Below are 13,642 nucleotides of genomic sequence, written 5' to 3'. Positions count from 1 at the left end.
CAGTAACTGTTTTCTTCGGATACATTCAATAAGCCAAATAAAAAAACAAAAACCAGTGGATGGTTCATTTGCAAGATCAGTAATTGAATATGTATAATTCTAAGCGACTAAACTCATTTGAAAAATAAACATTAGTGGTATTGAGACTGGTGGGAATTTTGAAGGGTAGAGAATTTTGTAGGGTAGAACTTAATCTGAAAGTTAATGTATCGTGTTGGATGAATAAATTGACCTAAAAATTTTAAGCTGCAAATTTTTTTCAATTATGTCTAATTATCTGTATAGATGTGACTTTCAGAAGATGAATACTAAGTAGCTTAACATTATTGAAGCGTTTTTCACCAACAGAGGCCACTTTGCCAAGGACAATTTTAAAATGGTGTTTGTCAAGATCTGTACATCCATCCCACCTAAAAGCCAAGAGCAAATTATGTAGTTAAATGTTAACTAATAAGCTTTTAACTGATTTAATCATCACAATAACCCCCAGAGGCATTATCATTATACCCATTTTACTGATGAGAATTAAGTAATTTGCCCAAGGTTACATGAGTAATCCAGGCATTTGGACACCAAACTTTCACTCTTAACGTCTATATCACACTAAACTTTTATAGTCAAAGGTTTTTCAAACAAAGACAAAACAGTCTTTTTAAGGATCCAATTCCCAGGTCTTTAGACTTTGTCCATTTCCCCATAAAATCGTCCGCTGGACTCTTACTTTTGACTCAACTGGCTGATAAGTTACTTGTCAGGACTCTGTAGCTTATTTCCTTCTCGTCTCGTATGTAGCTCAGCTCATAGTATCATGGGTATCGTTAGCCTGAGCAAAGGAATATTGAGTGTCCTGGCTGTCCATCTGCAAGATTGTGGTCAATTCTCTACGGCTCTGAAAACCACATGCATGTTGAATATTCACTGTAGTAGAAGCAACTGCGACTATACACCAAGGAAGGGACCCAAAGAATGACCAGCAAGGCCCACTGAGTGGAATCTTCCAACAACTAGAGGAGCCAACAAAGCTGATGGCCCAATCCCAGCTCTGGGGCCCTGGCCATGCCCCTGAGCACACCCAGCCCTGTGGTGATCCATGAGAAGGAGGCTACACCAGGCCACAAGCCCAAGCAACTGAAGAGACAGAAGAGAAGTCGGGAGATGAATACTGAGTAGCTTAAAGGCCAACTTGCAAAGGACAATTTTAAACCTACCATCAATAAATGAGCTGGAAAATGCCATGTACTGGTATCCTGGCTGATGCAACTTCATGAGCGCACACAAAGAGCCAGGCAATGACTGGACGCGTATTTTCACATATTCTTCATAACCCACATTCCAAATCATGCTTTTCTGTACAATTAAATGATGTTCATTAAATTGACCTGACCATTTGTGCAAAGATCTTATCACTCGCTCATATCTTTTATAAGACTGTTGAAGTGAGCAAGAAATAGCATCAATGCTGTTAGTAATATATTTATTTAGGAATCATTTTTACAAAAAACAAAGGTAACTTTTTTACAAAAAAAAAAAAAAGGCCATATTTAATACAAGATCGCCAGATACGAAAATACTTACCAGAGGACTGCAACAAAATAGTCTTCAAAAAAGACAAAACCAATAGCACATTTGGCAGGAAACTGGATACCCTACGCCTCTAAGGAGCCTGCAACCAGGCTAACTGGGAATAAACACACGCCTCCCTAGGGCCCCAACACACAAATATGTACAGCTCACAGCGGTGAAGGTCTATATGGCAGAGTGAGGAGAAGGATGCACACACACACACACGCCCGCACGCATACACACACACACACGTCTATCTACATGGTTTCCTTAAAAACATATAACGTGGGATTCCTTCATTTCACTCAGCTCAGAGATTTGCTGATCTACAACTACTTCATCCCCAATACTAGACACACGAAATACCAAAGAAAAAGTTCACCTTTTCCTAGAAGCTGTTAGTTCCAAGTATTAAATGTTTTTGCATTTTTTAGAGTAAAATCCGCAAACAGAAGTTGTTATATGGTACTTGCCACTTGGCTATAATGTTTTCCTAAACAATGAGAGGAATGTCAGTGAGGAAGAGGCTACCAGTCCTTCCAAGCCTTCCCGACACAGGGGAGACGGAGAGTCCGCTTTATCTAGACCTACAAGGAGTCACGTTTTCTTCCCACTGAACAAGTGCTCCCAACTAAAGAAAAGCCCCAGCAGGGCCACCGCCCTCTGGCCAACACTGCCCTTTCCCACACAGCTGGGTCTCTTCTATTGGACCCTACAGTTCTCGCCGCTCTTGAGGTCGGGTCCGGCTCCTGGGCTGGGAGCATGTTGGCTTCGCTTGGCCCTCAGGCCTTCTCGGGGACTGCCAGCCGAACGTTTCCCAGGAAGGTTACTGCTGGAGACAGATCTTACGCTGGCTTCTCGGATGGAAGCACCTGAGTCTGCTGGGCTCCGATGAGCAACCTTGACCTAAAACACAAACATCTTATGTTAGACATTTGTATCACATTCACACTTCCACAACATGGAAAATAAGAAACATATGTCACTGAGTTTTAAGTTAAATTCTTCTCTAGAAGTTGAACAGTTTCAGTATTTCTTTTTCCCTGAGGACAGCCCCCACACCTAACGGAAAAGCTGGGAGGGGGCAGCCATGGTTTCCGACAGGTCACCTTACAGCCCTCCGTTATAGCTCTGAGGGCCAGAGACTCCCTCCCAGGCCAAGGGTGACCGTCTCCGACCAGGAGGTGAGCTCTTCGAGGCAGAGGCTGTCTTATTTACGGGGCATGTCCCTTGTTGGGGCCGATGTTTCCAGCTGCTGTTGAGTCAGTTCCAACTCCTGGCGACCCCGAGTGTGTAGGGCAGAACTGCTCCATAGGGTTTTCAAGGCTGTGGGAATCGGATTGCCATGTCTGTCTTCCGAGGCACCACTGGGTGGGTTCAAACCACCAACCTTTCAGCTAGTAGTGAGTGCTTAACTGTTTGGGCCACCTAGGGACTCTGATGTAGCCCTAGTGCGTGGGATAAGCTTGAATACCTCGGGGACATTCAATAAATTCTGGTGAACCGACTCTGTCTAAATTCTCCGTCGGTGAAAACCCAAACCTGCCCCATTTTTCCTCACTGAACCCCTGCTGTCATTCAGAAAGAGTATCAGTGAGTGAGCCAGCTACCTTCCCAGGCTAGAAGCTTCACTCACAACATAAGGGACCAAGGACCTGTCCCTCAGGTAATGGTATTCACCTGTTTTGTTTCCACGTTAAATGTGAATTATGGCAGAAAGGTAGCTATCTAACAACTAAGTTCAGAAAGAGCAAATTCTCTGACAGCCCACCCTTTAAATGAGAACACAGGAAGTACATGGAAGGCAGGGTGGCTGGGGAAGTCAAGATTTCTGAGGTTTACACAGCAGTGAGATGGGGCCATGAAGACTAAAGGGGACAGATGAATAGAGCAGAGAAAAGCTGCTCCGCACCAAGCTAAAGGCAGGCGTGGGAGAGACAGGCAAGAAGAGGGTCTTTACAAGAAAGAAAAAGAAGGCTCTTGACAAGGGCGGCTTCGTGTTCAGTAGATGCCAAGACATAACCATGTGACAGACATTTATTCCCTGAGCGACCTCCTTCTGAAGCAAAAAAAAAGAGGAAATTATTTTTCCACTTAAATTCTTTCCATAGAAAGTATGTGGTTTTAAGAGGCAGTTAAACACCTGTCGTTACAGAAAACATAGGAATCTGGCCAGCAGACCAAACCACGGAAAGCTTGCCTCTACATCAGATCACGTGCCGGGCACTGAGAAGGAGCAGCCCTGGACCAAGGACCAGAGCTTAGCGGAGAATCACCGTTTATGTAAAGCTGTAAGAAAGAAACGGAGCAGCCCTTGACCAAGGACCAGAGCTTAGCGGAGAATCACCGTTTATATAAAGCTGTAAGAAAGAAACGGAGCAGCCCTTGACCAAGGACCAGAGCTTAGCGGAGAACCACCGTTTATGTAAAGCTGTAAGAAAGAAACAGTTTCACTGGTACTTTTTTTTTTTTTAAAGTAGAAGCAGTAGAATCAAAGACAGGCCTTCCCCTGGAGCCTGTCAGACACAGGAGAAATCAAGCTAAATCAGTGTAAGAAATAAGGCGTTACACACAGAGAAAAGAATCTGAGCCAGGAAGATGCTTTCCCAATTCCAATTAAACAGCCAAAACCCATTCCTTTGCTTTCCCCTCCAGACTCTGGTTCTCTGACACAAAACTGAGAAAAGTTCAGTGATTGGAGCTGGAAGTGGGTTGGATCCTCACATCGGTTAGTCAGCCTACCAGTGGTTGCTGTTGTTCTTAGCTGCCGCTGAGTCGGCCCATAACCTACGGTGACCTCAAACACAATAGAGGGAAACGCTGCCCGCTCCTGCACCAGACAGAACCACAGCGATCCATAGGGTTTTCACTGGTTGATTTTAGGAAGCAGAATTGCCAGGCCTTTCTTCCTAGTCTGTCGTGGTCTGGAAGCTCCACAGACACCGTTCAGCAACACACAAGCCTCCACTGACAGGTACATTGGTTGGGAATTGAATCCGGGTCTCCCTCGTGGAAGGTGAGAATTCTAGCACTGAACCACCAGTAACCAGATGAGGTTAAAGTCACCAAGTATGTAAGCACTGAAGGCAGTGAGTGTGTTCACATGATCAACACCCTAAAAACGATGTCTACAGTTACCACGGGAGATGGCAAGTGTGCGGACAGTTCTGTGAGAATGAATCTCACGTGCAGAAAGAAACGCATGGCCCCCCTAAGCTGCTGACGGATGCTGCACTGACGACTCTCCCATCACCCACAAAGGACTGTACAACACGGTGGCCAATCCTCTGGCACAGACCAGCTGCATCGGGGGATACAGCTACCATCAACCCCAAGCCCCCAGCCCCTCAGCCCCCCAGGAGCTCCTGGGCCTACTTATCCAAGACTTGTAACAGATAGAGAACGATCCTCACCTAACCTTCCTTTTACCCATTTTTCTCCTTAAACTTGTCAGATGTCACTAGAAGTGCTGCTAAATGACCTAGGGAATCATTTCTCTGTCCACCCAGCCAGTCCCATCAGGAGCGAGCCCATAATCCTGAATTTCTAAGCAGCTGCTTTAGGAAAAGAGACCGTGTTCTCTACCTTTAAAACTCAATGATGAAATATGCTTAACAGGTGAGGCAAGCATCTTACAGGACTCAGGAAACACTGAATTAAATGAAAAATCACTAGGCCGGTTTTGAAGAGTTTGGCTCTAGCCGTGGAGTCTCCTATAACATCCTGTCAAAGCAGCCCCCGTTCATTTGCAGGGGTGCACAGACTTGCTCAGCGATTCATACCCGCTGGTGCCCACTGAACATCCTATAACATCCTGTCAAAGCAGCCCCCGTTCATTTGCAGGGGTGCACAGACTTGCTCAGCGGTTCATACCCGCTGGTGCCCACTGAACAGCCCGTAGCTAAAGCATAGAACAGGGACCTACAGGAAACCATGGTTACCACAGTCAGCAGGTCCAACAGCGGCGTGCACAGCAGGCCCCCTAGTGTGCAAAGCTCTTTCTTTCCAGATAACAAGTCTAAAACGCCACATGCAAACTGCTTTTACCATCAATTCCTCATAAAAGGGAAAAGCCACCCGTGTGGTAGTCTCACAGGATGATTTCCTTACACACTTTTTAAGCATCTATCATCGCAGTTACATCAGGACAAGGTTACTTCAGGGTGACAGTCATTCAACAAGTATTTGTGACTGTCAGACAGTGTGTTAGACATTAGGACACAGGTAAGTCACAGACTAAGTAACCTCACAGAACTCATGCTACAAATTAGAAGATAGATATTTAAGCAAGTAATTACAACAAAATGAGCTGCCTCAGGATATTACAAGTACAAGGAACTAGTTACACGTGGTGTTTTCTGACTTAAGACAGTGGGCAGACATTTAATCCTCACAACTGTAAGACAGGCAGGAATGGATCAGTGCTGACTGTGGGGTAAGTAGGGGCTACAAGTCTCCCATCTAAGGAAATGGCAGGGCCTACGCTTGTGGCACAGTGGTTAAGTGCTATGGCTGTTAACCAAAAGGTCGGCAGTTCGAATCCACCTGGCGTTCCTTGGAAAGCCTGTGGAGCAGTTCTACTCCGTCCTATAGGGTCGCTATGAGTCGGAATCAACTCCACGGCAACAGGTTTGGGTTTTTTGGGGGGTTTTATACTAGAATCTAAGGAGCACTGGCGGCACTGTAATTAAAAATGCTTGGGGGAAAGGTGTGGCAGTCTGCTCCCATAAAGATTTACAGCCTTGGAAACCCTACAGGGCCAGGCCAATATGAGTCAGAACCAACTTGATGGCAATGGGGTTATATGAGAACCTAAACGTGACTCTCGTTCAGTAGTTCTCACGGTTAATGGCTTTGGTCCAGCTTGGTAGCTTCACTCTTATGGCGCTGGTTACATTACGGAGAAGAAGCTGTTCCTGTAGTCATGGGAATATCGGGACATAATGGCACGGAAAACAGTAATAGGAATAAAGACAGGTGAGCCCTGGCGGCGCAATGGTTAAAGCACTCAGATGCTAACGGAAAGGTCAGCGGTTCCAATCTACCAGCCCCTCCACGGGAGAAAGATGTCGCAGTCTGCTTCCGTAAAGATTTACAGCCTTGGAGACCCCACGGGGAAGTTCTGCTCTGTCCTATAGGGCCCTCAGAGTCAGAATCCACAGCAATGTGTTAAGCAAATGTTATACCTTAAACCACATTTACTAGATGATTTGCAAGGTACAGAGGTGTCTGGGATCCTAGCCCTAACCTCGACAGTCAGAACAGAGAAATCCATGCACAGAGCTCCTTTCTTCAGCCATCCAGACACAGGTACTTTTGCCAGAAAGTAGAGGATTAATAAAAACACAAACAGCAAGCAGATGGGCGCTAGTAAAACACGTGAGACAGCAATGACCAATGTCTGCGACCACAGGAACACTACCTCTTCACACCTCTCAGCAGTCACACTTGAAATGTTCTTACAAATCCTTTGAGCGTGGATCTGACAACGCCACTTCCCATCGCACCGTTTGTAAGTGGTAGGTCTGGTCACGGACGAGGCCGTGCAGCAGGAGAATGTAAGGTTTACCCTCGGGCTTGCTCTCAGCTCATCACTACAGCCTTATTTACACACGTGGAGAAGAAGGTCAGGCTTTAAAGCCTAGGAGCTCCTGAGTCAGAGGGCGCACTGTCCAGCCCTGGCTCAGTAACACTGCAATTTCCTGCAGCACTCCAAACAGGAGCCACAGTAGTCTACCTTTTGTGATCTGCTGCCACCAGCTGTTGGTTTCGAGATCTCAGCAAGATTTTCTTTGTGGAGGCTCAGGGGGGACGGTGCTAACTTCTGTGCAGCAAGGCGGGGGCTGGTCCTGGTGGCCATGGTTGTTCTCCGCAGCACGTATGGGCTGGTCTTTCCTGTTGGGATGTCAGCAAAACCTAAAGGCAAAAAAGCTTACCATCAGTATGGCTGGGCCCAAACATAGATCAGTGCAAACCTGTCTGTACTTGAAATGATAATCACCCGGCAAAAACCTTTAACAAAGGCAAGGTTAACACCAAAAATCAATTTCTCGGAGCCACAGTGCACAATGGATTAGCCGCCGTTGCCCTGAGACGTCACCGAATTGTATCAATATGTAACAAGGTTTCTCTTATTAAAAACATAAAGTAGCCACAGTGGGAAAGGGAAGAAAAACACTGAACAAAAAAACAGTCTCTGCTGCTGCTTCTCGTGTGTGGATGGTTTACTTCACGTTTTTCTAGGATCTGAAGAAGAGCTGCAGACCTTACCGTTAAAATCTGGAGTGGAAAGAAGAGGTGAGAACAGAGGGCAAATAAAAGGGCTGGTCCTTGTTTAAGGGAGAGAAGGTAGAATGGTGACAGGTACTGCAGGCGGCTTGCCCCCTAATGTAGACGACCATGACCACTTAAAGCCTAGGCTGGAGGAGTGACAAGATCTTGCTGATTTCACTCTTGCTGCTCAGCTCCTTCCAGAGGGAGCTTGCATGGCTTCTGATGACCGAGGGGAGAAAGCCGGTCCCAGGAATACTGAAGGAGAGCGTAGACCACACAGGCTCACAGCAGCATTAACGGCTAAGTAAAGGAGAGGTTTGGGGCCCTTTTTTTTTAATTAGCAATGAGAAAGACAGTGCTATTTTGGGGCTAAAGTTACTCAGAACACTGCTTCTCAAACTATCTGTGGTAAAGAAAATCAATACTGAGTTCACTCATTCATGCTTGTGTCACCAGTCTATTGAGGAATGATACTTTTATAGAATACAAAACCCGAAAAACCCATTTCCGTCGAGTCAATGCCAACTAATAGCGACCCTATAGGATAGAGTAGAACTGCCTCATAGTTTCCAAGGAGCACCTGGTGGATTCAAACTGCCAACCTTTTGGTTAGTAGCCGTAGCATTTAACCACTGTGCCACCAGGGTTTCCTTTATACAATAAGTCAAGAGAAAAATGACTATGCTCTTGGATGTTGCAACAATGTCAGGCTGCTGCAAAAACTTCTAAACTCTTACTCTCAATTTCTGTACTTCTTTTGCCATGGACCAGTAATAAACCAGGTCCATGGACCACACTTTGAGAAGCACTGGGTTTAAAAAACACACAGAAACGGGTGGTCAGTGACTCCAGCTGGGAGCCAGCATCCTCAGAGCCGTCCCCAGCTTACCTGCTGTCTTCACGCTGGATCAGATGTGACTCAAGCTGGGAAAGCTGCAAGGATGTCCTTGGCTTGGGGAGTTTCCAACATAGAAACGACAAGTTCTGATCTGATTTTTGACATTTGTATTTCAAATCTACCAGCTTTTTGTAGCGTGACACAAATGATTAGATACTAGTTATTCTCTCATAACAGTAAAAAAATATCCCACCGTATGCAGAAGCTTCCCTAGTTTCTCAAGACCTCACACTTCCTCCAGAGAGCCTTCCCCGACATCTATACACACGTGTATATGTATAAAACCAATTAACAAGTGGACTACCTTTTCTAAAGATCAATTAGTGATGTGGTACAATAACCCATAAACAGACACTTCTGACATCTTACATGTGAATTAGCTTTACATCCCGGAATTTCAAAGCAGCACAAATAAAGTTTGTTTTTGAAGCAGGCATACCTCTCTGGACAACTTCTGGAAGCCCCTCCGGTTCAAACTCCGCATCTTCCGTGTCCCCTGCGGAATGAACACCGCTTCGGGCCGCTTTTCTACCCTTTTTAGGAAAAGTCTCTAGTGTAGAAGGCGCTGACCCTCCGCCACTCTCCCGAATTCCACTGGACCTCTGCCTCTTGCCCGAAGCCTTCGTGTGGCCAGCAGATAACTTCCTTTCAGTAACAGAAGGGGCTGGAGATGGTTCTGGAACAAGTGAATTTGGCAAAGGAGAAATCTGGAGATTACATTTAGACGGCTGAGAAAGACGAGCAACTTGCATCTCTAACATCTCCTTAGCTTTCTCCAAATTCTCATGGCTTATGAGCAGGGAACAGTACTTATCCAGGTATTCATCCGCTTCCTTGGTTTTCTCTTCAAGAGTTTCCTTCAGCTCCTTTACCTCAGCCATTAGTTCATCTACACTAGCATCCGCGACCGTACCTAATAAAGTAAAGTAAAATTGAGTAACATGTCACGCGTCAGTTACTTGGTGCTCCTGTCAGCAACACTGGCCGTTGCCCGTTCCTGGATTGCTGATGTGTTCATTTGGTGGGAAAGTTATCATGTCAAGACAACTGGTGGAGCCCTGGTGGCATAGATGGTTAAGCGCTTGGCTACTAACCGAAAATAACGCGGCTCAAGCCCACCCAGAGGCTCTGCAGGAGACCCGGCGATCTGCTTCCATAAAGATTATAGCCAAGAAAACTCTACGGGGCAGCTCTGCTCTACCGCACAGGGCTGTTATGAGCCGGAATGAACTCGACAGCACCTAACAACATATCAAGGTATATATTCTGATATACAACTCTTATTGGGATAGCTTAAATAAATAAAATCTACCAAACTCGTACATTAGCCAATCCATCCAGTTTTCCTCTAGAGCCACTTGTATGACAGCAAATGCATCAATTTATTTTATCTCCTTCTGTTTCCCCTGTCTGTTCTTTCCACCATACATGAATAGACAGTAAAATTCTGTTAAGAATGAGAAGTCTCTGCTTTAAGGGCTTTGGAAGATGAAAGGGAGCCAAGTCAGATCCAAAATAGCTCCGAAAGCCATCTGGAGCCTATGGACCCTGTGATGAACATACACAAGAACACTGCAAAAGGTGGGAGTCTTGGTCGACTTTGGCTGCCATGATTGGCAGTAATTCCATTAGAAAGACTCCCTGAAATCCCAAGATACTCCAAACTCCCCTTCACACAGGGAAGACTCATGGCCTACCCTACAGTCCGTGGTCCCAGAGGGTTCACCGACCCATAGAGTGATAGGATTTCACTCTGGAGGCAGAGGTGGGGGAAAGCAACAAGGAGAAATGTCATTTCTTTTTTATTTTGCCGACACATCCAAAAATAAAGCTCCCGTCTCTTCCCTTTAGTTGACCCACAAGGATGGGCCAAGGAGAACCAACATCAGCTGTCTATCAACTGCCAATACCAGCTCACGTGCTGGGCTGCCTCTGACATAGAAAACACTTAAACGTACATCCACGTGGACACTTCTTGAGACAACTCATTATCAAAACGTTGGTTGGTTGTGTTTGACAGAGTAGATGTGATAGGTAATTCCACGTCAAATCACAGGCTTCCCTCTGAATCCCACAACCTCAAGCTGAACACCAAATTCAGAGACTGTGAGATGGACAGCTGCTAAAAATCAGCACTGGTATCCGAGGAGGAAAAACACCCTAACCCACACGCACCATACACGCGCTACCTCGCGGCTGGAAAGGCACCCTAACCCACACGCACCATACACGCGCTACCTCGCGGCTAGAAAGGCACCCTAACCCACACGCACCATACACGCGCTACCTCGCGGCTGATTGGCCCCCAGTCAACACCCACCTGTTTTCTGCTCTGCCCCTGCAGCTTCCAGCTGAGCCAGCTCTTTCTGCAGCATTTCCTTTTCCCCTTCCAGCTGTTTACAGGATTTGATCAACAACTTCATTTTCCCCTGGGCATGTTCGTTCGCCTTTTTTAACTGATTAATGTGTTTTAGGTTGTCCATCTACAAAACAAAAGTAATTCCATTTAAAACCTTGGATTTCTTTTGATGAGCATAGAGCAAAATAATAACGAGATACCATTAAGAATCATACTGTACATGTAAGAATTATTATCTTCAGACAAAACATGTAAAGATGCATAAAAAATTAGTCTTCCCAAGTCCCCCAGTGAACAATGTATTTTTGTCACTCCCTTAATATCAGCAAGCAAAACCCACAGTCCCTAAAGCATCACTCTGCACTTAGCTGGCTGTTTATCGGTGGGGGTCACACCTGCAGGCTGAGGTTCCCTGTCCAGAGGCATTTTTTTTTTTTTTTTTTTTTCTAATTGTGCTTTAGGAAGTTTCCAGCTCAAGTTAGTTTTCTCATACAAAAATTTAAACACACATTGTTATGTGACCCTAGTTGCTCTCCCTGTGATGTGACAGCACACTCCCCCTTTCCACCCTGGATTTCCCATGTCCATTCAGCCAACTCCTGTTCCTTTCTGCCTTTTCATCTCACCTCCGGACAGGTATCTCCTTGAACTAAAAGGCATGCTCTTCACAAGTATCATTTCACGTCTAATCTTTGTTGGAGGAGTTGCTTTGGGAATGGTTTTAGTTCTGGGTTAACAGAGTGCAGCAGCCATGTCTTCTGGGGTTTCTCTACTCTCGGTCAGACCATTAAGTCTGGTCTTTTTACATGGATTTGAGCTCTGCACTCCAATTTTCTCCGCTGTCAGGGACTCTCCGTTGTGTTCCCTGTCAGGGCGGTCACCGGTGGTATCCAGGCACCATCTAGTTCTTCTGGCCTCAGGCTAATGGAGTCTCTGGTTTATGTGGCCCTTTTTTGCCTCTTGGGCTAATATTTTCCTTGCGTCTTTGGTGTTCTTCATTCTCCTTTGCTCTAGGTGAGCTGGGACCAATCGATGTATCTTAGATGGCCATTTGCTAGCTTTTAAGACCCCAGGTGCCACTCACCAAAGTGGGATGCAGAACGTTTTCTTAATAAAATTTGTTACACCCATTGACCTAGATGTCCCCTGAAACCATGGTCCACAGACCCCTGCCCCAGGTACTCCGTCCCTCCAAGTGTTTGATCATGTTCAGGAAACTTCTTAACCTTTTGGTTTAGCCCAGTTGTGCTGACTTCCCCTGTATTGTGTGTTGACCTTCCCTTCAAATAAGATAATTCCTGTCTACTAGCTAGTTAGTGAATAACCCCCTCTCCCTCTCTCCCCACCCTCATAACCACAGAAGAATGTTTTCTTCTGTGTTTAAACCTTTTCTTGAGTTCTTATAATAGTGGTCTCATACAGTATTTGTCCTTTTGCGACTACTTTCACTCAGTGTAGTGCCTTCCAGATCCCTCCATGTTACGTCTCACGGATTCATCGTTGTTCCTTATTGTTGCGTAGTATTCCATTGTGTGAACATACCTTAATTTATTTATCCATTGATGGGCACCTTGGTTGTTTCCATCTTTTTTCTGTTGTGAACAGTGCTGCAATGAACATGGGTGTGCACATGTCTGTTCATGTAAAGGCTCTTATTTCTCTAGGATATATTCCGACGAGTGAGATTGCTGGATCGTATGGGACTTCTATTTCTAGCTTTTTAAGGAAGTGCCAAATCGATTTTCAAAGTGGTTGTACGATTTTACATTCCCACCAGCAGTGTATAAGTGTTCTAGTCTCTCCACAACCTCTCCAACTTTTGTTATTTTGTGTTTTTTGGATTAGTGCTAGCGTTGTTCAGGTGAGACAGAACCTCATTTTAGTTTTGATTTGCATTTCTCTAATGGCTAATGGGAAACCCTGGTGGCGTAGCGGTTAAGTACTATGGCTGTTAACCAAAAGGTCTGCAGTTTGAATCCACCAGGCGCTCCTTGGAAACTCTGAAACAGTTACACTCTATGCTATAGGGCCACTATGAGTCAGAATCAATTCGACGACAATGGGTTTGACTATGGTTTTTTGGAACGGCTAATGATGGTAAACATTTCCTCATATATCTGTTAACCACCTGAATGTCTTCTTTGGTGACTGTTCATATCCTTTGCCCATTTTTTAATTGGGTTGTCTTTTTGTTGTTTAAGTTTTGCAGTATCGTGTAGATGTTACAGATTAAATCCTGATCAGTTTTGTTGCAGCCAAAAATTTTTTCCCAGTCTGTAGGTTGTCTTTTTACTCTTCTAGTGAAGTCTTTTGGTGAGCATAAGTGTTTGATTTTTAGGAGCTCCCAGTTATCGAGATTCTCTTTTGGTGTTTCTGCATTGTAAGTTATGGTTTGTATTCTGTTTATGTCATGTATTAGGGCTCCTAGCTTTGTCCCTATTTTTTCTTACATGATCTTTATTGTTTTAGATTTTATATTCAGGCCTTTGATCCATTTTGAGTTAGTTTTTGTGTGTGGTGTGAGGTATGGGTCCTGTTTCATTTTTTTG

General features: G+C 45.1%; 1 protein-coding gene across 10 annotated transcripts in view; it reads right to left on the bottom strand.

Annotated features, from left to right (window-relative positions):
• Positions 1-1,538: 1,538 nt before the first annotated feature.
• Positions 1,539-13,642, bottom strand: part of CENPF (centromere protein F) — a 72,412-nt gene continuing 60,308 nt past the window's right edge. For all 10 annotated transcript variants that reach the window (XM_049868563.1, XM_049868558.1, XM_049868560.1 and 7 more), the window contains 4 exons: positions 11,055-11,217; positions 9,174-9,647; positions 7,301-7,479; positions 1,539-2,469 (listed from right to left, as the gene is read on the bottom strand). In XM_049868563.1, coding sequence (XP_049724520.1) covers positions 2,266-2,469; positions 7,301-7,479; positions 9,174-9,647; positions 11,055-11,217 — 1,020 coding nt within the window. In that variant the 3' untranslated portion in view covers positions 1,539-2,265. The remainder of the gene's footprint in view (positions 2,470-7,300; positions 7,480-9,173; positions 9,648-11,054; positions 11,218-13,642) is intronic.

This window comes from Elephas maximus, chromosome 24, assembly GCF_024166365.1.
Source record: "Elephas maximus indicus isolate mEleMax1 chromosome 24, mEleMax1 primary haplotype, whole genome shotgun sequence".
Lineage (NCBI taxonomy): Eukaryota > Metazoa > Chordata > Mammalia > Proboscidea > Elephantidae > Elephas > Elephas maximus.
This window is presented reverse-complemented; position numbering and strand designations above follow the sequence as displayed.